Source organism: Prinia subflava, chromosome 8 (assembly GCF_021018805.1).
Source record: "Prinia subflava isolate CZ2003 ecotype Zambia chromosome 8, Cam_Psub_1.2, whole genome shotgun sequence".
NCBI lineage: Eukaryota > Metazoa > Chordata > Aves > Passeriformes > Cisticolidae > Prinia > Prinia subflava.
The window spans coordinates 5,030,495-5,054,343 of record NC_086254.1 but is presented as its reverse complement, the minus strand read 5'-3'; the positions used below and the strand labels follow the sequence as shown (position 1 = coordinate 5,054,343).

The 23,849-nt window shown below is 52.3% G+C and overlaps 1 protein-coding gene across 2 annotated transcripts in view; it reads right to left on the bottom strand.

Annotated features, from left to right (window-relative positions):
* Positions 1 to 2,674: 2,674 nt before the first annotated feature.
* The window catches only part of CUX1 (cut like homeobox 1), a 270,018-nt gene continuing 248,843 nt past the window's right edge, over positions 2,675 to 23,849 (bottom strand). For both annotated transcript variants that reach the window (XM_063402464.1, XM_063402462.1), the window contains exons 15-23: positions 13,661 to 13,797; positions 13,179 to 13,245; positions 12,036 to 12,148; positions 11,385 to 11,501; positions 8,829 to 8,912; positions 8,514 to 8,570; positions 6,508 to 6,588; positions 4,503 to 4,567; positions 2,675 to 4,079 (exon numbers count right to left, since the gene is read on the bottom strand). In XM_063402464.1, the coding sequence (XP_063258534.1) occupies positions 4,019 to 4,079; positions 4,503 to 4,567; positions 6,508 to 6,588; positions 8,514 to 8,570; positions 8,829 to 8,912; positions 11,385 to 11,501; positions 12,036 to 12,148; positions 13,179 to 13,245; positions 13,661 to 13,797 (782 nt within the window). In that variant the 3' untranslated portion in view covers positions 2,675 to 4,018. The remainder of the gene's footprint in view (positions 4,080 to 4,502; positions 4,568 to 6,507; positions 6,589 to 8,513; positions 8,571 to 8,828; positions 8,913 to 11,384; positions 11,502 to 12,035; positions 12,149 to 13,178; positions 13,246 to 13,660; positions 13,798 to 23,849) is intronic.

Genomic DNA, 23,849 nt, shown 5'->3' with positions numbered 1-23,849 from the left:
AGTGGATAATGAGAGCCACATTTCCAAAAATAACTACTGTGGCCAGGTTCCTGCCGCCAGATACCCAAACCCCACTTGTGCTGCCTCCTTTTTCCCCACAGGGGCTGTGTCCAGGCTTTCATGGAGACACCCAAACCGCTTCTACCTCACCCCCCTTTATCCCCGCCTGTGTCCACGCTCTGTTTATCCCCCACACTCCCGGGTACACCCCGCACTGGAGATACCCCGGGCTGGCGCGGTCCTGCCGCCGCTGGCTCTGCCCGTGTTGGTGTTTGCAGCTCCTTTTCTGCCCGTGTTGGTGTTTGCAGCTCCTTTTCTGCCCGTGTTGGTGTTTGCAGCTCCTTTTCTGCCCGTGTTGGTGTTTGCAGCTCCTTTTCTGCCCGTGTTGGTGTTTGCAGCTCCTTTTCTGCCCGCCCGAGCCGCGCTGGCTCCGCCGCCTGCAGCTGCGCTGGGATCCATCGATCTCCCCCTGCATCCGCAAACGCGGTGCCCGCCTGTGCCACAGCGGCTCCGGAGCCAGCAGGGACCAGGCGCCCGGACGGAAACCTTCAGCAAATCGCATTATTGCTTTTTATTTTTATTTATTTTTATTTTTTTTTATCACTGCAATAATTGCTGCTGCGGTTCGCCCTGCACGCAGCGCTCCTTCCGCGGCTGCCAGCGCATCCAGCATCCCGAATCCAGGACGGATCAGCCCCCTCAGCCCTGCAGCCCCCGCATCACAACAGATTGGCCACATCCTGCCAGTGATTTCTGTCTTGTCTCCTTTGCCCACGGCAAAAACTGAACTTGTGACCCAGATGTGAGCAGCCTGTTATCTCGTTAGCCAGCCCAGCTTCCCTAGGAGCCTTTTATTAGCAGATAAACCCCCAAAATTCAGCCTGGGTCTCTGAGATGGGCTGGGAGATTCGCAGGTTAAACAGATATAAGAAGCGCAGGTTTGCCCATAATTATTTTCCTGAATATCTGTCGATACTAATTAAAATTGTTTCCCATAATTAAATTTATAACAGCAAGGGAGAGCAAGGGGTCGCTGAAATCCTTTTCTTTGGAATCGCTCAAGGATAAAAAGTAGTTTTCAAATCAAATTAGTAAAAAAATTAGTAATCAAATTAGTAAAAAAATCCATTCCCATTTTCTCCCCCTGCCTCCAAGAGAGGGACAGATTGTGGGGTGCTTTGGGGCTGCCCTCTGAGCCTGGCTGGAAATGGGGTTTAGGGGGGTGCTGGGGCTCAGGGCTGTGGCTCTGTAGGGGGCTGTGAGGAGAATTCAGTGTGTCCCCAAAACCCAGCACAGCAGTGACACCCCAGTGCTGGATCAGGCAGGGGATGAGGCATTGGCTGTGCCCTGAATCCCACACTGCCAGGACAGCAGGGACAGTGCTGCTCCTGCTCCAAATCCTGCACAGGGGGAGCTGCTTTGGAGCTCTTGCCCGAAGCTGGGGCTCCTGCTTGCTTTAGTGGAGGCACAGCATCATTTTTCTGGAGGAAAGGGGTTTGGACACAGCCCTGCCAGCACTCCCAAGCTGGCCTGGGGGTGTTGAGGGCTGGAGAAGGTGCCACTGCCACTCCAGGACACCCCTCACATGCAGAGCATCTCCCGAGGCACCAAAACCTGCAAGACTTGGCTTTGTCCTAAGCAGGAGCACCCCACTGTCCCGGCACGCTCCGCTGTGCCCGGAATCCCCGGGATCCCCCGGAGCCCAGCACCTCCAGCACAGCTCTGAAAACTTGGCTGAGGCTCCGGGCAGTGACCCGAGAGCCCTCCCCAGCTCAGGCTTTCCCTGCCTCCCCACACGGGGTTTGGCAGCCGGAGCCGGGCTCTGGGGACACCGGGACATCCCCGGGGACAGCCGAGGGGAGCTGGGCAGGCAGGGCCATGCCACGGCAGTGGGGGCTGCTGGAGGCTGCAGAACTGGGAGATCAGAAGAGCAAACAGCAGCCCACATCTGCCGCCTGCCCTCCCCGGGAGGGATTTTGGGACAAATCAGGGAGCTCGTGGTTTTTATTTTGGGTGGAAGAAGGTGACAGCTCTGCCTGAGGATGAAATTCAGCAGCTCCAGGGGACTGGCAAGGCCCAGGTATCCCGAGGGGCTGGAAAGCCTCTGGCACAGAGGCCCCTCGTGGTGGGGGAACAGCTCCTGGCCCTCCCCAGATCCCCACACACTGCTGGGCTTGGCCAAAGGAAGCTGTGCCTGAAACCCAAAGCAGCTCAGCTCAGCCAGGCTGGGGCTGCTGGGGTCTCCAGGGCTGTAAAAGCAAGGAAAAAGGAGGCTGAGGAAGGGGGGAATCATGAACAGCTCGCCAAGATTAGCCAGGCAAATTTACACCGTCCAGCTGGAGCGCCTTTGCCAACAGACACGTGGGGATATCCAGAATATCTCCGGATTTGGAGCTGCCTGGGCTCAATTCCCGTGGTCCCTCCGTGCCCAGAGCCTTTCTCAGGCCCGTGGGACGCTGGTGTTGATGAGAGCTGGGACGCTGGCTCCAGCTCATGGGGACAGAGGTCCTGCCCTCCCCGGCGCTGCGAGACATCACTGCCTGTAGCTGCTGTAATGGGTTTCTAAAATTAGCTGCACACTCTGCCCTTGGACTCTGAGCAGGACATTTCTCAGTTGTTTAATATCAAAAGTCCAAAAAAAAAAAAAATAGAAAAGGAAGCAGAGCACAAAAGCCACCCAGTCAATGCATGGCTAAGTTTATTTTATCGCTTGTCCAACAGAACTCAGCATCTATTTTAAGTCATTTATGAGGAGTACAAGTGTGAATAGCTGCAGAAGTTTTGCAATTCCAAGACACCACATACAGCTGCTAAAAAAAGCAAATTTAACCTTCCCAACAAAGCCTCAAAAAGCAGCCCACCCTTCCCTGGATCGTGTTTCCCATCTACTGATTCCAGGCAGCCAAAGCTCATCTCCCCCAGAGCTGAAGTTGATTAGTTTATGAGGAGGGCCCCAGCCATGACAGCATCACCCCCTCACTGCATCCCGGGGTGCTTCCCTTCCTTTTGGGCTCGGTTTTCCCTGTGCTGAGCAGGACAGGTGCAGGTTGGTCCCTCGGGGTTTATCCTTCCCTTCAATTTAGGAGTATTTTACATTTTGCCGTCGGCCACAGCTCCTATAAATAAACCCTGGCTGCCCGTGGCAGATGAGAGGCCTTTCCCTGCCTGCACACTCTGTTAGAGGCCCTGGCTTCCCAGCAACGGGAATGGGAATGGAGGTGAGTCTGCAATGAAATATTAATTGGGAGCAATGCTCTTCTCCTGTCTACAGAGGGGAATTTTAATTGAAGACCACGTTAACAAGCTAATACCTTCCCTCATCATGTGGTCACAGCAGGAAGGGGGGGTTGCTGGGACCTGCTCTTTTTAATTGGAGCATTTCCTATCACCTCTGTCTCCCCAAATCAACCCAAATTAGCAGCCCACTGTTCATGACCCAGCAAAACCAATCACCAGCAATTGCTTGATTTGACTCGCGGTTTCCTAAAAGGCAGAAATATCTCAGCAAGGAGAGTGTGGAGCATCCCTGTAAGGTCAGGCGTGACCAGCAGCACCTCCCTTCGTGCCCTGTAAGTCCTGACTATTCCTGACTATTCCCAAACTGAGGGCTCCAGCTCGAGAAGGGCTCCAGCAGCACGGGCAGGAGCAAACCAGGAATTCTCAAGCAGCACAACATCTGAAAATGCAGGTTCAGGAGGTTGCTTTTCCTCCCCATTTCTGGCTGGATTTAGCCCACCCAGTGTTGCACTGGACTTCAAACAGGATGGGAGTTGTGGATCTGGGAGGAGGGGCACCTCTGATCCTGCATTTTCCATGTGTTTTGGTAAAGGCAGAGCTCTCTGAGACATCAGGAAAGCATGGGAATGCTGAAGCCTTTGCAGGGCTGGAAAATGATTCTCCCTTTGCTGAGGCTTTTAATTTCAAGGGTGGGAATGGAGGGGGGATCACTGTCTTCATCCTACGAAGCAGAAAGCAAAGCTACAGGAGAGCAGGGCGGGCTCAGGGCCATGTCCGGCTGTCACTGCCACAGGTCAGGCACGTCCCCGTCCTTGTGGAACCTGTGCAGGTGGTCAGCGTACCTGGGGAGAGAGGGCAGAGCCACGTTAACCTGCAGCAGGCCCCAGGTGCCAGCCCAGCACATCCCAAGGGGTCATTCCTCGAGGGTAAAGTGCTCTGCTCCAGCCACGGGCTGCAGGGAACTGGGGGGGTCTGACCCTGCCCTTCCTGAGCAGGGAGCTCATGGCACGGGTCTGACCCAGGATCACCTTTGCCTTCACCAGGATTCCTCCTGGGCAAGGGCTGCCCGCAGGAAAGGGTTTGGAAAACCCAAACGAGCACAAGAGGTTGCCCTGTTCTGCAAAATTTTTCTCTCCCCGCTCCCTCATTGGGTTTAAAACCCAATTAACTGGCCCTAATTCCAGCACTGGGGTGCCCAAAAAATCTGCTGCAGACCACCAAGCCCTGCCCAGCACACCAGCCTGGCCCAGCCTGTCCTGACTCACTTCTTAGCACAGAAGGCGGCGCAGTCCCGGCCCACGCTCTCGCTCCAGGCGGTTTTGTAGAGCACCTGCAAGGGAAGGAATGGGATCAGCCCTGCTCCCACCTCCACCCCAGCCCCTCCTCACTGCAGGCTGTGCCACTGCTGTGCCAGCCTGGCCCTGCCATCCCCTCCTGGAGAGGGACCTGTGACAAGGCACGGAGTGACAGGACAAAGGAATGGCTTCAAACTGAGAGAGAGTGGGATTAGACTGTAGGTTAGATATCAGACTAGTGGGCTTCAAACTGACAGAGAGTAGGTTTAGACTTGATATCAGGGAGAAATTCTTCCCTGTGAGGGTGGGCAGGCCCTGGCACAGGGTGCCCAGAGCAGCTGTGGCTGCCCCTGGATCCCTGGCAGTGCCCAAGGCCAGGCTGGACAGGGCTTGGAGCAGCCTGGGACAGTGGGAAGTGTCCCTGCCATGGCAGGGGGTGGAACTGGGGGATCTTTAAGGTCCCTTCCCACCCACACTGTGATTCTGTGATCAGAACCCCAGGGTGCTGCAGGGGTTGCCCTCAAGGATGGTCAGGATGACCTTTCCCAGTGGGTTATTTTTACTGGGACAGTGCTGATGTGGCTGTGGTGGTTTGGGATGAGGCTCAGGGCTGCACATGGATGGAGATGTATTTTTGGAACAGGCTTAAGGAAGGTCAGTGCTTGGCTTGGCTCCTTTTTACCTTTATGCCTCTGTGTTTGCACTGCAGAGCCGAGCTCTGGGGAGGCAGGAGGCAGTGCTGGGGTTTGGGAAGAGGGAGAAGCCCTCCCATCCCCAACTGATTCATTCAAACCTTGGGGATTTGTAAACTGTTTTCATCAGGGAATAACCCTAAGCACACAAACACCCAGCAGCAGGCTCAGCCCAGGGTTCACTGCAGTCTCCCAGGATCAGAGGCAGAAATGTCACTCCCACTGAGGGGATGCAGGGGCAGGGGCTTCCTCCAGTCCCGTGTGGCACACACAGCTCATCCCCAGCCCAGGCAGTGCTGGGTGCTGGATTTCAGGCTCTTTTGTGTCTAGATGATGTAAGATCATTCCAGCCATGTAATATTTATGAATTTTCCTTTTTTTTTTTTTTTGGGTTAGAGCTTTAAACTTTAATGATGTTTAACTTTTTATTTCCTTTGCTCCTTTCCTCACCAAAATAACTTTGAGAGCAGGACAGAAATATTGTTCTGATTTGGCTTTCATCTCGTTTCCTCGTTTAATTATTGATGATTTGTTTGGCTTTTTTTTTTCTCTCTGAAATGACAAACTCCCAGAAACTGTGCAAGGATACAGGAGGAGTTTGCACCACGACAAACTCCCAGGAGATTTGGGCTGGCTGAAGCCTCCATTCCTCCCAAACCTCTGCTTCTCTGCTTTCAACCCTAATGTAGAGATGGGGAAACTTGAAAACTCGAGAAAAAACAGAGCCACAGGGCATGGCAGGAGCATGGGGAGAGCCAGAGCTCATCCCTGGAGAGGCAACAAATGAACTCCACTGAGCAGGAGGTTCAGGATGCACCCAGCACCAGGATCCACACGGCCTAGAACCAGGGAGTGTGGGCTCAGGGGCATGCGTTTTTATTCCTAAAATCACTTATGGTACTAGATTCATAATAATTAACCAAAATTAACCTCCCCCCTAAGCGGAGGGGCTGCTTGGGAACACCTGAACTCGGTGTGAGCTCCTGGCACAGCAGCACCACGGCTGATCCCAGGAACAACGTGAGCACACAGAGAACTTCCAGCTCCTGCCCTTGGGCCAGCCTGTGCCCATGCAGGGTGGGATTCCCACCCCGGGGGATATTTGGATATTCCTTGGGGTGTCCATGTCCCACCCTCCCGGCCTGCCGTGCCTCCAGAGCCACTGGCACAGCTGGTGTGACACTCTGGCTTGGCACAACAGCTTCAAGCAGCCCAGGTCCCCCTGAGGGGATGAGGGCAGATGTTTTATCTCAGTGCCCACCCCCTGTGGCCCCCACACTCACCAGGAAGACGAGGCAGTGCAGGAGCAGGGTGTAGAAGAAGGCCACGGTCCGAGCGGTCTTGTTGGACAGGATGAGCCGGCCCTGCGGAAGGGCAGAAGGGAAAATCCCATTTTAACGTGGGCCACTGGAATCCAGCTCTCCTCAAACAGGCCTGCAGAGGTCCTGGCCAGGGCGGGGAGCCTGTTCCTGCCAGACCCGACACAAACCTGCAGTGAGGTGGTGTTTGCCACCCACCTCTGAGTGGTGATGCTCCTTCAAAGGGGCTGCACAAGTGCCTACGCTCTCAGCCCAAATTTGCCCAAACCGAGGTGGATTCAGGGCTGCCAAGTGTGGGCTTCCCCCACTGAAAACTCTTCTGGGGTTTATTCTGAGTTGCTTTAGCCCAGCTCTCTCCAGTGGCTCTCGCTGTGCCAGCCCTGCCTCGGTGCCTGCTCCGCAGAGAAACCCCGGCAGTAATTAAGCTTTGCACATCTTTAATTCATCAGCTCAAACAACTCCGTGATTTGCAGCCTCCTGAGCAGGGCACTGCAGCCAAGGCTGTGCTGGTGTTCCCAGAAGCTGCTCCTGGTGTCCCCTTGCTCTGGCTCTGCAAGGTCTGTCCTGAGAGGTTTGCTCTCCACCCCACAGGGCTGTCCAAGCTCACTGGGGCTGGAATCCTGTGGGTGGGGATGAATGGCCCCCCACCCCTCATTTTGGAGAGGCCACTGAGCCACAGCCAGACCCTGATGATGCCTGAGCCCTTTTGGCACATCACACCAAGATCCCACAGGGAAACCTTCCTGTCCATCCCTTCAAAAGCACGAAAATCAGAGGAGTGGCTTGCAAGGGACGGGCCCTGCCTTCCTTCATAGCCACTCTTTATTCCTGCTGGAAGCCAGGGACTCATTATGGACATAAGCACATTCCCCAAACGCCAGGCAGGCTTTCCAAAGCTGGCATTAAAACCCACAGATCTCCCACCAAACCCATTCCGGGCTCAAATCGTCTTTGCTATTCACGGCCACGGCGGAGGCTGCTGTAACAAACAAGATTATGTTCTTAAATATTCCCAAGGAATAACTCCCCTAAGTCAGTTTTTTTTTTTTTTTTTTTGTGAATGCCTTTCATTAATTCTCCGTGGTGCTGGCACGCCACACAATCCATATTCATGTTGGCATTTGCTTGGTTTTTATGCAAATGACAGCTCTGCCTTTATGACAGGATGTCTCTGTGTTCTGGGGCTGCTGCAGCCCCACAGTCCCACGTTCATCTTCCCTGTGCTGGACAGCCAGGGGTTAACTCAGCCAAAACCTCTTCCTGAGCCTGCTGCTAATGCCACGAATTCCATTGGAAGTCAGATTTCCTCAATAACCACATTTTTAGCTCAGAAAGTTACACCCTGAGAGATGGCAGCCCAAACCTGCAGTGGCAGCAGTCACCTCCTGCCCTCTGTGGCTCAGGCAAGGACCCTCTGCTGCTGCAGACACCACAGCTTCCCCAGGATATTCCCTGATGCTTTTTTGGGAAGGAACAGCCAGAGCAGGAAGGATCAGGGCTTGGGAAGGGGTTTTTATGGAGAATGCAATGAGAAGACAACGTGTGCTTGAGGATGCTGCGCTGTGTGGGGCAGAGACCTTCCCTGGAGTGCTGGACCTGAGCCCCACCCCATGTTACAAACCAGAGGGGCTTGGAACCATAGAATGAGAATTGTGGAGGTTGGAAAAGACCTCAGAAATCCTCGAGTCCAACCATTCCCCCAGCACTGCCAAGCCCAGCACTAAACCATGTCCCCAAGTGCCACATCTCCATGTTCTTTCAGTACCTCTGGGGATGGTGATGCCACCACTGCCCTGGGCAGCAAGGGAGCAAAGGGATTGCTCCTGACCCAAATTCCAGCGTGGCCCAGTGTGCTCTGCACCCCTGCCCGGGGTCAGGGGCATTCCCACATCCCCAGAGCCCTGTTCCCTTGCAGGCACTGGGCTGAAAACCTCTCAGCTCCCAGCAGTGCTGGCAGAGCAGCCACTCACCATGCCCAGCGTGGCTTTGTCCCAGGGACTGAGGCTCAGGTACTTCCTCTGGCGTTCCTGCAAGGAAATCAGACAGAATTTTGAGGCTCCGAGGGCTAATTTGGGGTCTGCAAATCAGGGAAGGAACGCTGTGCCCAAGGCTGCTCCTATTTGCCCCCCGCCATCATCTGGGCACAGCGACTTTGATTTGTTTTTTGTTTTTGAAAGCAAAGGGCATTTGAGTGCTTTTCATTCCATCAGAGGTCCCTGGATTTCATCTGGGGGAGATCCCCCAGCAGACAGAGGGGCTGGTGCAGAGGGGGGAGCCTTTCCTACCTTCCTGCTGAAGGAGGAGAAGGGGTCCAGGCGTTCCTCGTACTGGGAGGAGTAGCGCTGCTCCGTGTCATCCCTGCTGCTGCCCTGGGGGAGCAAAGGCAGGGTGAGCCAGCAGGGACACCCAGCACAGGGACACCCAGCACAGGGACACCCAGCACAGGGACACCCAGCACAGGGACACCCAGCACAGGGACACCCAGCACAGGGACAGCACCCCCAGCTCCCCCGTTTGGAGGAAAAGACCCCCAAAGGATGGAGCAGCACAGCCCAGAGCTGACCCATGGGGCTGACATCCCCTTCAGAAAGGAGAGGCACAACAGGAGCTGCTGAACAAAGTCCTTTCTTCTTAAACTGTGGAGTGGTTTGGGTTGGAAAGGACCCTGGGGATTCTGCCATGGGCACTCCCTGTTTCTCCTGTTTCTCCCTGTTTTTGGCCCTTTCCATGAAATATTTGTGTCCTGTGTCATCCTCACAGAGCTCACCTGGGCTACTGCAAATCCCACCCTGAATTCCTTTGCTGCTGGGCCAGGCAGGAGGGAGACACATTTTAGGATGAGGAAATAATTGTTCAAACAGAGCTGTTATAAACTGGGAAAAGGGCAAGGAAAATGAAGGAAAATGAAGGAAAATAACCAAATTATGTGTTCAGAAGTATTTCACTTGCAGGTAAAATTTCATTCAAACCAACTCAAAAGATTTTATTTGCCTCAGCATAACCAGGGCTTTACCACAAGTTCCAAAATCCTTCTTGGCCTAAGCCATATAATCAGGGAGTCAGAACCTTGAGGACTTGGAAGGGACCTTAACCTAGTCTTAACCCCTGCTGCCATGGGCACCTCCTGATAGACCTGGCTTTATCCAGCATGGCCTTGAACTCTTCCTGTGATGGGGCATTCACAACCCCTGGAAAGATTCCAGACAGGCTGGATTTTATACTCCTGGCACAGAAATTCCCCCGACACAGCCCCGAGGATGCTCCTGCAGCCTCCCTGCTCCTCCTTCCTGCAGGAGCTGCAGACCTCACACCATTCCTGCCCAAATCCAGCCTGGAGACATCACACGGTGCCACCAGCCTGGGCACAGCCTGCTGCCAGCCCTGGCTCCTTGCTCCAGTGCCAATTCCCCGTCCCTGTGCTGCGCCACCGCCAGTGCCCAGCCGGGCACTCTCGAGCCTTTCTGGACCCGTTCCTGCGTGCAGAGGGTTGCCCTGTGGCTGGTTCTTACACCTCTGTGTAAACCTTTAGTAAGGTTTACACACTGCAACCTGACCCTGGGGTCACTGCTGTGAGAGCAGAGCCCGATTTAGGGCCAGGAGCCGCTGCTGCCAGGAGCTCTGGTGAGCATTTTTGAGGTGTCACATGCCCCATTTAGGGGGTGAATTATGCAATCCTGCGCCGCTGCCGTGCAGGGCTCTGCTCTTTAGCTCATGGCAATGGCATGCAGGGGTTGCCTTGTGGAGGAGGATAAACATGGAGATGATATTCCGCAGGAGAAACGGGAAAAATGTCAGAGGGGACGACCTGGCGTCATCAGGGAGGCAGAAAGGAAAGAACCAAATAAGGCCCCTTGCTGCTGTAGGAGTTTCCCACCTCCAAATGCTGTTAAAATATCCCTCAACAAAACAGACTCGGTGCAGGCAGGGGGAAGCACGGCAGGGAATGGGTGTCCCCTCTGGCAGTGGCATTTCTAAGGAAAGCCCGAGGTCAGGAGAGCCTGGCTCTGAGCAGGGAAGAGCTGGCACTGGAAAAGCTCCCAGGCAGCCTCCTGAGCCTCCTGCAAAGCCAGGGATGACCCTCCTGAGGGACACAGCCCGAGCAGAGCAGGTGGCAGCAAATCTGGTCCCCCTTCCCAGCCTTCTCCTGGCATTGCTGGGATGATTTTGGGCTGGCTCCTGCTCTTTTGGCTGGCTGCTGGCTGCTCAGGGAGCAGCTTTCCCTGCTGGATACAAGCAGTTCAGGAATGAGCACAAGTAGGGCAGGATGAATTGTTTTCCAGGCTCTACCAGAAAATATTTGTTATAAAATATAACTATTATATCTACATAAAAATATATAAATGTATATGTAAACATAAAATTTAAAATATAAAAATACATTTAAGTTTTAATATTTCTATTTAATATATTTATATTTATATTTATATATTTAAATATATTTTAAAATATAAAAATACATTTTAATATTTATATTTAATAATTTTATATTTATAATTATATATTTAAATATATATTTTAAAATAGAAAAGTTTCTTGCAGGAGGTCCCAGTTTAACCTCTGGCAGCCTGGTCAGGCAGAAGCATCCACACTGGCCTGCCAGAGCAGCACGCTGCCAGCAGTGAGCATCTGTAGCAGCTCTGGTAGGGAGGGAATTTGGGCTTCTGCCTTCAAAAGTGTCAAAGACCCCTCAGCACAGGTCCTGGCAGGGAGGTTGTGTCTCTGCCCCCTTTCCCACCCCGGTCAGTTCCACCTTCCACTGCACACTGGGAATGTGCAATTTCTGTGTCTGTGAGCGGGCCCAGCTCGAGGGTGGACAGACAGACGGACAGCTGGGCACTCACCCGGCCGGGGTAGCTCTGCAGGAACTTGATCTTCTCGTAGAGCTTGATGTTGTCGGCTCTGAGGTTGTCCAGCTCGCTCTGCAGGGCGTGCACCGTGTGCTGCAGCAGGCGGTTCTCCTGCGTGGGACAGGGGGATCCAGGGAATGAAACCCCCCCAGCTTGGAATTCAGATTGCTCCCTAATTAAAACTGTCCCAGGAGTGGCAGAAGGGGGCTCCCAGTCCTGAGTTCATCCCTCAGTGGCCAGGGAAGGGCTGGGGCAGCCAAGGCTGGGGGGTTTAGGATGGGACATGGCTCCCACAGAAGGTGCAAAACTGGATTGATGCCTTCAGTTTTATCTTTCATGTATTTCAGGCTCTGTGCTGCCCAGAGATGCAGCTCTGAGCTCAGTCAGGGTCACTCAGCTCTGCACAGAGCAGGGACACAAAACAAATCCTTTTCCTGCTGAGGACCAAGGACAACTTTCAGCCCAACAGCACAAACAAGGGTGGCTGAAGGGAGGAACGAGAAGGATGGGACCTCACAGCCTGGAGCTGGAATTGGACAATTAAACCCCAATGTGCAAATGGACCAAAACTTATAAAAATGTGAGATCTCATGACCAGCCATCCATTTTGTGACCCTTTTGGGTCCATTTTGGGTGTAGACTCACCCCCTCCAGCTCCTGGTTCTTGGCCCGGAAGCGTTCCCTCTGGCTGGAGATGATGGAGAGGAGCGAGTCCATCTGCTCCTCAGGGAATGAGGCACCAGGGGATGGAGGGTGACCTGTGGGTGAGGTGTGGTGTGAGAGGTGACCTGTGAGATGCCCACCATCCACCCCAGGGTCCTCCTGCTGTGGGACCTGGGGGGCACCCAAATCAACCCCTGTTACATGGACTACTATTTATGTTTTTTTTTTTTTTTTTTTTTTTTTTTTTTTTTTTTTTTTTCTATTTTTGAGGACTCATCCTCAAAGTGGACAGGAAGACCAATTGCATTATTTGGTGCAACCCATGGCTGCCTTTCCCTGACTCCAACCCTTCCCAGCCCTGCCAGACTCTCTCCTCTGCCTTCTGCAGCAGCTGCAGCATTAAAATAAAGCCCCAGAGCCACAACCCTCCTCCTCCACCCTGACCCCTCATCCACCACCAGCTTGCTATGCCCACTTTTTGGGTCCCACATGGGTTGCCCCCCCAGATGGGGCTCTGTGGGTGCCTGGGGGGCTGTGCCCATCCCTCCCTGCTCTTCCTTCCTGGCAGTGGCGTTCACAGCCAAGGAGAAATGTGTCCCCAAGGCCATGACTCAACCAGCAGCACAGAGCAGTTATTCATAGAGCAGGATGGGTGGCTGCAGGTTGTTTAGCTTGGTGGGACTGTTGCTGTGATATTGTTTATCTTGTGTTTTCAGAACCTTTCAAAACAAACAAACAAAAAAAACCCAAGCAAAAAAAGGGAAAAAAAAAGGAAAGGATTTTTTTTTCCCCAGAGGAGCAAGGAGTTGGTTTTTTTGGTGTTTTTTTTATTCATTTTCTCCTGCAGACCTCAGCGCAGGAGCTGATGTACAGGAAATGTTTCACTCGCTGCCTCCGGAGGGGTTTGGTGTGGGGAGAGCAGCAGGCAGAGCACAGAGCTCAGGGAGTTTGGCTCAGCCTGGGCTCACCAGCTCAGCACAGAGCCTGCAGGGGCCAACAGATGGGCAAACCATGGCAAACTGTCCCAGGGAGAGACACAGTGATGGCCCAGGAGCATCCTCAGGCTGCCACCCCGGAGCAGTGACCCTGCTGGGTGTCCCAGCCCGGCTGGGCTCCCCCTCTCACCATAGAACAGCGCCGTGGCCTCCTTGATGGGCTCCGGGATCTTCTCCAGGCCGGGGGTGGCCGCACCCTGGGCAGCACAAGCAGAAGGGATTAAACATTTCCCACCCACCCAGAGGTGCCAGGGCAAAGCAACCCCTCCTGGACACTGCTTCCCCTGAAACCTGCTCAGCGCCGGGCTCAGAGCTGGTGTGTTCCACTGCCAGCACCTCCACCACGGGGTGCAGGGTCCATCCCTCTGTGCCTGGATTCCCAGGTGGGGGAAAGCCCAGGGAAGGGCTGGATGGTTCCTGGATGCCCCTGGTGCCACCCCCTCCCACGCCAGCACCTCCCCATTGCACGGGCACCATGCAAATCTCTGCCGGGTGAATTATCAGAACGAAAGAAAAGGAGGGAAAGAATTAAAAAGTAAAAAAGAGGGGGTGAGCACACTCCCCCAGGCTGGCAGCTCTGGGAGCCAGCCCAGGGCTGTGTGCAGGGGGTACCTCTGCATCTGGGCGATGCACAGCAGACAGGGCCTGGATGGTGCTGAGGTCGTGCTCCAGCTTGGCCACGAGCTCCTTCTGCCCAGCCAGGGTGGACACGGCCTCGGTCAGCTGCAGCTGCAGCTCAGCACAGCGCACTGCAAACAGAGCAGGGCTGTCACCCCAACCCAGGGGACAGCAGAGAGCCCAGGAACCCCCCTGGGCCACCAGAGCCAGCTCAGAGCAGAGCTGGTCTCTCCTTATGTCTGGGGGCAGCAGCAACCCCTGCTCACCCCAGGGCTCCAGCCCTCCTTGGGGGTGCCCCAGGGTGGGCACAGCCCCTGGGAAGGAGCAGTGCCACATCCCAGTGCCACGTCCCAGTGCCACGTCCCAGTGCCACGTCCCAGTGCCACGTCCCAGTGCCACGTCCCAGTGCCACGTCCCAGTGCCACGTCCCAGTGCCACGTCCCAGTGCCAGAGGCAGCTGCCTGCACTGGCACAGCTGCTTCAAAGGCATCAGCCAGGTATTTTTGGTGCCCCAAGGGTACCTGGCACCATCCTGGCTGGGCAGAGCGGGGGCACCTGGAGAGGGATGAGGGGAGCTGAGCCCGTGAACTGATCCCCAGGTCTGCTCTGCAGGGGAAAGGTGATGGAAGAGGCTTCCCTGGCTGTGGGGGCTGGGAGAGGCTCTCACAGGGAGAGGGTGGAGTGGGGGTCTGGAGCAGGGTGGGGGCACCCCCCAGGAGGGGCTCAGGTGGGGCCACTGCTGCCCCAGGCACGGGGCCAGGCTCTGCAGCCCCCGGCAATTCCCGCTCTGCCAATTTTCTACAAAGGATCCCTCTCTCCCCCTGCCCCCCAGAGTAAAACCCACACCCTAAACCACAACAGGCACTGCTGGAATGCTCCAGGAGCAAAACAAAAACCTCTCGTTCCCCTCATGTAACCCCAGCCCAGCTGTGGAGCAGGGGAGAGCTGCAGCTACAGCGAGAGGTGCAGGAGCAGCACCGCAGGGCCAGCTCCCTGTTCCATTGGCAAATCCATCCCCAAACTGTCCTGCAGCAGAAATCCACTGGTTTCACCTTTTTCCCTCGCTGCCAGCAGTGTCTGGGCCTCTCCCTGGCTGGGAAACCTGCTCAGCTCCGGGTTCAGAGCTGGTGTTTTGCACTGCCAGCACCTCCACCACGGGGACTCAGCACCCCTCCCTCTGTGCCTGGATTTCCAGGTGGGGGAAAGCTCAGGTCCCAGCTGTTCCAGTCCCTCCCTGATAATTCCTGTTCTAATTATTCCCTTAAATTCCAGACAGCTGGAAGGAAAAAAAAAATATCTCATTTATCAACAGCCAGGGAGCAAGAAGTGCAGGGGCTGCCTGGGGAGCAGCAAGGGCTGGCTGTCCTCAGGGTTCCTCCCTCTCTGAGCCTTCAGACAAGGGCTGCAGCGTGTGCACAGCTCAGCTCCAGCTCTCCCAGTCTTGCCAGGCTGGGAATGCTCCACACACCCTGAAACCAGCTGTGGAGGGAGGTCCTGGCCACAGGGTTGGACCAGGAGCAGCAGTGATGGAGGCTCAAAGTGATGCCCAAAGTGACACTGCTTTCCCAGGAGTCAGAGTCTTTGCTGCTGCAAATTCCCCCTTTTTTTTTTGTAGATGTGGCACTTGGGGACATGGTTTGTGGTGGGCTTGGCAGTGATGGGATAATGATGAGCTTAAAGGTATTTTTCAACCTAAACAGTGAGAAAGACAATTACTGTGTTGGTGTAATAGAACCACAGAGTGGTTTGGGTTGGGAAGGAACTGAAAGTTCATCCCATTCCACCCCCTGCCATGGGCAGGGACACTTTCCACCAGCCCAGGGTGCTCCAAGCCCTGTCCAGCCTGGCCTTGGGCACTGCCAGGGATCCAGGGGCAGCCACAGCTTCTCTGGGCACCCTGTGCCAGGGCCTGCCCACCCTGCCAGGGAACAATTCCTGCCCAATTTCCAATCTGGATAAACAACTTTCAATTTAAAGCCATTCCCCCTCTCATGTTATTCAGAAGCCTCACCGCAGGGAAGGAGAGGTGGCACATGCTTTGAACACAACATATGGATTTATTTTTTTCCCGTCTCTGCATTTTTACATTTTAGAGCCCCAATAAAAGACTCAGGATCGAGCAGGAGTAGTTGTGCTAAAGGCACATCCCACTGGAGGTCAGTATTTCTCCAGGAATGGGGAATCCCTGCCTGCTCCAAAACATGGGTGGCCTGATGCAAAATATTTGCATCAACAAAGATCTGGAAAGAAGAAAACCTCTTCCCTACGGTTAATTATTCAATTGGCTGCCTTTTAAAACTGCATTAAAATGTAATTGGGAAGCTATTGCTGGCCAAACATGGGCTGGGGGGGCCCAATTCTGCATGAGGCACTGCTGAACGTCCTGTCCAAGGCTCACCACGCCGGGAGATTCCCCAGCCTCCCACCCTGCCCAAAAATCCTCTGCAGAGCCGAGCTTTGGAGCCTGCACAAGGAGATCCAGGCCCTGCAGCTCTCTCGTAAATGATCCTTTTGGCTTTTGGGTTACCTGGACTGAGTTTTTCAATTTAAGAGAAAAAAAAGGCCACCAAAGAAACAGAGGTTTTAAAGGAATCTGCATCCCTCCTTCCCTTGGCTTTGGCCAGTCCCCCACAAACCATCCACAAAACCAGAAAAGGCTGGAAAACCCTGCCTGACCCTGAAAGCAACCAAGCACATGGAGCTTCCCTTTCATCTCCCCGTCAGTTCACTCCTCACAGCTGGGTTTTGGTGGTTCTTTCTTTTTAATCATCCCATTTCTCTTGTCCCGGGGCCGTGCCCTCCTGCCAGCCCCTCACCCCTGTGCCAGCAGGGGCACGGCTCTGCCAGGCGGGCAGGGCACTGAGAGCCAGCAGAAGAGGGAACCTGCCTTTGTCCTCCCCGAGCTGCTGAGCCCCCGCTCTGACCCCTCAGATGTGCAGATACCTCAAAGGCCGGGGAAGAGGAGAGCTGCTGCAGAAGTGATGGGACAAAGAAGGTGAAGTCTTGGGGAAAGTGGGTTTAAAGTGTCTTTAGCCTCTAACTCTGGCTTTTAGAAAGCCAGGCCTGACATTGCCATGGCCTCGTGGAGAAAAGAGCACAAGTGCAGGGACTGGCAGAGGCTGTGGTGCCACCTTGGCACTGACAGGGCTGCTCTCCCCCTGTCTGATGCACAGAAAATCAGAGACTGGGCAATTCCCATCCCTGGAGGTGCTCAAGGCCAGGCTGGATGGGGCTTTGAGCAGCCTGGTCCAGGGGAAGCTGTCCCTGCCCATGGCAGGGGGTTGGACTTGGTGATGTGAAAGGTTCCCTTCCAAACCAAACCATTCAACAACTCTATGATATCTTGCCAAACACTGAATGAATACTCAGAGAGAGCCTCTGCTCAAAGAAAATGCTCTTAAGAAATGTCTCTTCTGGGAATTCTGTGTGCCCGAGGGGCACAGCCATGGATGACACTGCCATGGGATGAACGTTTCTGGAAATAACCCCACGGATCTGTACGGACAGGCCGTGTGGTGGGACACAAAGAAACAAAAAACCCAAACTGAGAATAGAAGATTGGCACAACGCTCACACTTCTTTCCTCGTGTCAGTCTCTTGCCATTCCAAAGCTGCAGGATCAATCCTTGAAGTGATCATTGAAGAGAACAGTCCTGGAGCCCCAGGCTGGTGGGGAGCAGAGCCTGGCAGATGAGGGGGGAGAACCCCTGAGACCACAGAGCAACAGCAACCCTGACTCCTGCAACAAGCCCCAGCAACTGGGCTCCCTTGGCAAATCATCCAAAATAAACAGCATCTGTTTTCACAGATGGAGAAAATTAAGACATGCTAGCAACTTAGTTTGAAGTTATAAGGCCAGACATGAATGAATGAGAGGCAATCTTTCCATGAGATGGTGGCTTGATTACTGAGGGTACAGACAGATGAATAAATCACCTTGGGGTGAGATAGGCTGGAACTTGCTGCACATCCATGGGACGGGGGAGCTGCTCCTGTGGATCCTCAGAGCCCCGAGGAAATGAGAGGAGAGCGGTGCAGCTGAAGGGATGGGAGATACACATGGGCAGTTATGGCAAATTAGCTGATGCTCTGCAAGTTCACACCCTGATTAGCCTCGTGGAGCTTTTTAATCTCCCTCCATTTACTGTCTGGCCTCCCTGAATTTACATAACTGTAAAAAAAAAAAGAAAAAAAAAAGAAAGAAAACAAGCTGAGAAGTGATGTGGGAAGCTGTCTTTGAAAAGTCAACTGAAGTGCACTGAAAGCCACTACTTCAAAGGTTTGAAGTCTATTTTATTGACTGGAAGGAAGATGATGGTAAGATAAGTAAACCTTGGAGTGCCTTGGCACGAAGGCTCAAAGCTGGAGACTCACTCGACACAAACAGGAGGGTGTGAGAGCGCCAGGGCCAGGAGCAGGGGCCAAAGGAAGCAGCAGGAAACTGGGTCTGCCACAGACCCTTTGATTTTTCCAGCTCTTTCACCTTTCCCCACGTTGGGCCACTCCAGTTCATGACTGGACAGTGACATCCAAGCTGAAATCATTGCTCTTCCCCATGAGGAGAAACGTGCCAGGAATTCTTGGCATCGCTCTCCAGGAGCCTTTGCAAGCCAACAAAGTCTCACCTCCGGCTCTGCCTGATGCCAGAGCTCCCAAGGTTTACACATAAACTCAGGCCCAATTTCAGGCTCTTGAAACACTTGGCATTTAGCTTTTAAGGAAGTCTGGAAAAGGCTGTTATTGCCCAAAGTCCTGCTCCCCTTCCAGGAAAATCATCAGAGGATGACTCGACCTTGACCCTGCGTAGCTGGAGGGGTGAGGAGCACACGCTCCAAACGCTGCACGTTCAATCCTGGATGCACAAGATGATTTTCTCTGCTTTGTTTTTTGATCTGTGAAGATGCCAAGGCAGAAGGACCTGAGCCAAAACCCTTCCTGCAATGGGAAGGTTCACCATTGTGAAAAGGCCTTTGTGCAGCTCGATGGTTCCAGTTCTGTCGTGACCTTTTCATGGTGAGGGACATTTCTGCCTGGCCCAGAGCGAGTGGGAGTCACTCACTCCACCTCAACTTCCCTGCAAAGCCTTTTCCTGGGGGCCACTGCTGCTGGGAGCTGTCAGCAGGCTGAGACACAGGACAAGGAGGCAGGGAATGATTGAAAGTTTCTTTCTAAAAGTCACCAGAGCCCTGTCTGTGGGCTCTGAGGTGCAGATCTGCTCAGAAGTGCAGGCTGAAGAGCAGGGGGTAGTGCAAAAGCCCAGCTGAGCCATCTGCTGGGTGCACCTCACCTCCCATGAGGCAGTGAAAAATCAGTGTCATTTGAAGGGACTGTACTGTTCCAAAAATGTCCCCAGGGTAAATAAAGATAGAGAAGATCAAGCGCTCCAGAGATCTCACCCAGACAACAGAAACACAAAAGAATTGGGCTTTTGGGACATGTTAAAGCAGGTTTTGTAGGAATCTCCAGGGAGGGAGGAAAGGTCAGCTCCAAGAGCTCCTGAGTGGCCAGAATGCCTGGATCATTATTCTGGGAATCATTTCAGAGCAATGCTGCTTCTGGGCTGTCCTGCTCCATCTGTACCTGCCATGAGGGCATCTCTGATCAGACCTTCTGCAGGGCTTCTGGAAGGGCAGGAAAGGCAGGAGAGGATGAAAAGAAAGGAATGATGACATCTCTAAAAACCATCAGGGAGTTCTAGCACAATCTCCCTGGTCTCCAGGCACGGATATCAGGCCTGGAAAAGCTCCAGGAGTGCAGAGATGAAGTTTCTCTGCAGGTACAGAGTTGTAAGAGCAGACATCCAGAACATCAGTGAGGTCCTTCAGGGATGACACAGAAGATGAGCAGTGCCAGGCAGCAAGGGACGGCACTGGCACCACTGAAGGCAGCAAGAACAGCCCTGCTCAGCTTTAGTTTGCTGCCAAAGGGACAAGAGAAAACAGGGGCAAGTAGAGAGCAGATCATGTCCAACACCCTGAGAGCAACATTTGAGCCTTCTCTGCCCAGGTGACAAAGGAAGCACAAGGAAAAGCCCCAGTTACCCTGCTCACTCCAACATCAGCATCCTCCTCTGAGCTCCTGCTGCCCTCTCCTCAATGTCCTCAGGGCCAGCTTGGAAAATGGCCTTGGGGAGGGGAGAAGGAGCCACCAAACTGCAGCAGGAGAGGATGAGGGGTGATGGTTTTCAGCTAACAGAGAACTGATCCAGGTGAGTCCTAGGGAAGATTTTTTATGATGAGGGTGGGCAGGCCCTGGCACAGGGTGCCCAGAGAAGCTGTGGCTGCCCCTGGATCCCTGGCAGTGCCCAAGGACAGGGCTTGGAGCAGCCTGGGACAGTGGAAGGTGTCCTTGAAAGGTCCCTTCCAACCCAAACCATTCCAGGGCTCTCCAGGGGCTCCCTCCCACCTCTCTGTTTCTCTGCCAGTTGCTGCCAGAAGAGGTGCAGGTGAGATTTCTTCTCCCTTCCCTGCTTTTCTCCCTTTCTTTTCACATTTTGAGGGCCTGCTGGGAAGGGAAGGTTTGAAGGATTTCTCCTTCCCCTTCCTCCTGGCCCAGCCACTCCAAAATAAACAGCCCCCAGCAAAGAAACCCAGCAGTGCTTAATAAATTCACCCTGTAAGGAGAGAGATTTCATATAAGAAGGGATTATTTCCAAGGGTACTAAGATAATTACATGGGTAACTTGGAAGAGTTCAAGAAAACAGTTTGAATTTTCTTATCAGTTTCCCATAGCTTGGAGCAAAAAGAAAATAAAATGCTCTGCTGTAATCAAATCATGTTTTCTGAAGCCCTCTGTTGGCAAGTACACAATTCCTTCACCACTTCCATTGAAACACAAATACTGGGGAGAAAATGACAGCGTTTCCAAATGGAAAGAAGTGGGGCTCCAAAGCCACCATGTCAGCCACTCACAGCTTCACACCTGGTGGGAACATGATGCCATGTGAAAAAATATCCCTTTTCCCACTGAAAGAAAAACTCTCACTGCTGGTGGAGCAGGAGCACAGGCAGGACCTTGGCACTGAGGTGGGAACTCACTCCTGCACCCAAGGATGCCACAAACAAGGACTTTTCCATCAATCCAGCAAATCCCTGTAACATTTCCTGTGCAAACCTCACTCATCCAGCCCCAGCAGCAGCTCTGTCCCAGCAGGAACTCACAGCGATGTCCCAGTTCAAACCAGTAAAGGTCTGTGGGAACGCACAGCTTACACTGCTTCCAAAAAGACAGAATTTTGACACCTTTTTGAAGGGCTGCCCCCATAAAGTTACAGTGGAAGACCCAACTATCTCCATGGAAGACCATAAATATCTGCTCCTGACCTCTCAGACGCTTCCTTGTGGTTTGGGTTGCCTTCCTAACTTCCCAAAATCAACTTTTTGAGATTTAGGCTTGAGAGAACAGCCTGGCCTTATCCCAAGATGGAAAATTCTGAGCTACTGTGAGCCTTCTCCAGGTCAGTGCTCTCTCAAGTTTAACACACTCTTTTTTTACAACCATGTGTGGCATTTTAGGAGTTTCATGTCGATACCACCTGAAGAAAAGTGCAGGTTACAAACACATAAATTGACCTACCTGAGGCACAGCATTTTAAAAGTCAAGCTGTTTAGCATTTGAAAAGTCTAGCTGTCTAGCATCAGGTTTAAAAAAAATAGGATCAAATTATACACAATAATACCATTTATAGCAATCAACAGTTGGACTAGTTATTAAAGAGGAGGGAAAAAGAAAGTGTTAAACCATGAACCTTTCCATCCTGTGGAACAACCTGTCACAGACTCTTCAAAACCAGAAAATGCACATTTGTCATGAAATGAAGGCATTCAGTAGCAATTTTAATACATTTGAGGAGAATCCTCCCATTCCTGCAGAGCTGAAGATGGCAAAGACACAAATTGGGCACCAGCATGGAGCTGGACACAGTGCCACCCTCGTGGGGTGGGAAATCCAGCCCGACTCCTGCCCTCCAGGACAGACCTCCCGGGACAGAAGCACAGCAAATATCCCCCTCCTGGCCCTCCAAAACTCCTGTTCCACAGGAAACTCCCAGGAGGGAGCACAGGACAGCCTGTGGGAGGAATGGGTCAGGGATGTGCTGCTGGAAACCAAGGGAGGCCCCCCAAAATAACCTTCAATCACAGAAAAGCAGATAAGAGCACCCAGGTAAGCACAGACACACACACACATCCTCTGCCTGACACCCAGAGCATCCAAAAATGATTCCTTCCACTTCTTTTATAAACATAATCCCACTGATCACAGCCTCTGTTCCTTACCAAACTCCTCACTCTGTAAATACTGAGAGTATTCATAGGAACATCCCATAAGGCACTAAATGAGGAATTTATTTTCCTATAAAGGATCTGTAAAAATAAACAGTGAGCCAAATACCTGGGAAAATTCTTTGACATTTTCATTTCTGAACCTAAAGCATTTCTGACCTCAGGTAGCTGAAAATTTTTTTGTTTTTCATTGGTTGATATGTTGAGCTCAAAACAATCCCCCTTGGCAGCCTCACACCCCAAATTTTCTGTCTGTGAAGCTGGGTGCCCACCTCCCACTGCCTGCAGCAGGAATGGCCACATTTGGATTTCACTGAACATTCTGGGCATCTAACAGTTCAATATTTAAGGTATTGGAAAAACACACATGCTCCCCATAGGAACTGATACACAAAAAGTAAATTTTCCTCCCCTGGCCAAACACAAATCCCACCAAACCATCCCTGTGATCCCTCTGGGCACCACCAAACCAGAAGCACAATGTAAATGTTTGCTGCTTGGACTCAGGTCTCACCTCAATAAAAGACAGCCCACGCGGAATTGTGTTTGTATAAAAGATATTTACTTCAATTATCACACCTAGGGTGCTAGTGAATAATAATAATAATACATCGTGTGAGTTTCATACAGTGATATTGCTTCTCCATATCATATAGGGACCGTTGTACAGTGCTGAGAACAAACATTTTATGGCTAAACCAAACAAAGACAGAAACAATGTCTGACGAGGGAGCGCTGCCCTGCACTGCCAGCCAGATAAACTCTTATTTTTTATGTTCAAACAAATACCAAGAAATAAAATGTTACAAAAGATGAGTCACAGCAACACAATGTGGGCTTCTCAAAGCTACTTGTACAAAAAAAAAAAAAAATGACACCTTTTTTTTTTTTTGGTCAATTGGGTCTTTGTGAGGATTTTTTTTTTCCTTTTTTGCTTTTTTAAAATCCGTGATTGTGAATATAACAAACAAGCTCTAAAAACATCTAAGACTTAGTGCGTTACAGAAAAAATATAAAATACTGCTAAAAATGTAAGACACCACAATACACTGGGGTAAAAACTGAGCTTATTATTAAAAAAAAAAAAAAAAGTTCTCAGGAAAAAGTACACCACTTTCTGTTCGAGTTCATCTTGTGCTGTGTTAGTAGTCGGGGCATTTCCAAGGTCTGCCCATTCTCATGGCAAGTAGTTATTGCACAAATGCAAAGAGTTAATTTTTTTAATTAAAAAAAAAAAAAAAGAAAAGGGACATGAGGGGAACAATTAAAAAAAAAAGAAAAAAAGCAAAAAAAAGAACACCCCCCTCCCCAGCCTCCATCTGCTTTGGGATCAATGTCCAAATTCGTACGTGTGACATTCTCACAGCATTTCCAGCAAGGAATGGGAGAAAATGCTTTTCACCACAGAAATGCATAGAGTACTCCGAGAGGAACAACCTTGTGTTTGGCAGAGCTGATCCAACACTTCCACTGGGCATTTTTAACTCTGATTTTCCGCTGCTTTTTGGACTACACCAGAAGGAAAAAGAACCTGACGTGGGAAATGCGCCGGATTTTTTTTTGTTTTCTTTTTAGTGGGACACCCTCGAAAGGCAAAGTGCAAATTTGCTTCCCAAGCCCCAGCAGTGGTGCTGTGCCCTGCAGTGCCCAGCACCGTCCCCTCTGCCCGTGCCAGGGGGGTCCTGGCACCGCTGGCACTGCCCAGAGCCCGGCCCTGGGGCTGGGGCTGCTCCCCCTGGCCTGTCTGAACACGGCTGAGCCACCCCTCTGTGCCACAGACAGTGCACAACGTGGATTTCCAGAGCTCACGCCAGGAAAAGTTGCTGCTGCGCAAGGTGAATTATTATTTTTCGCCTTTTTTTTGTTTTTCTCCTCTTTTTCTTTTTTTTTTTTCCTTGAC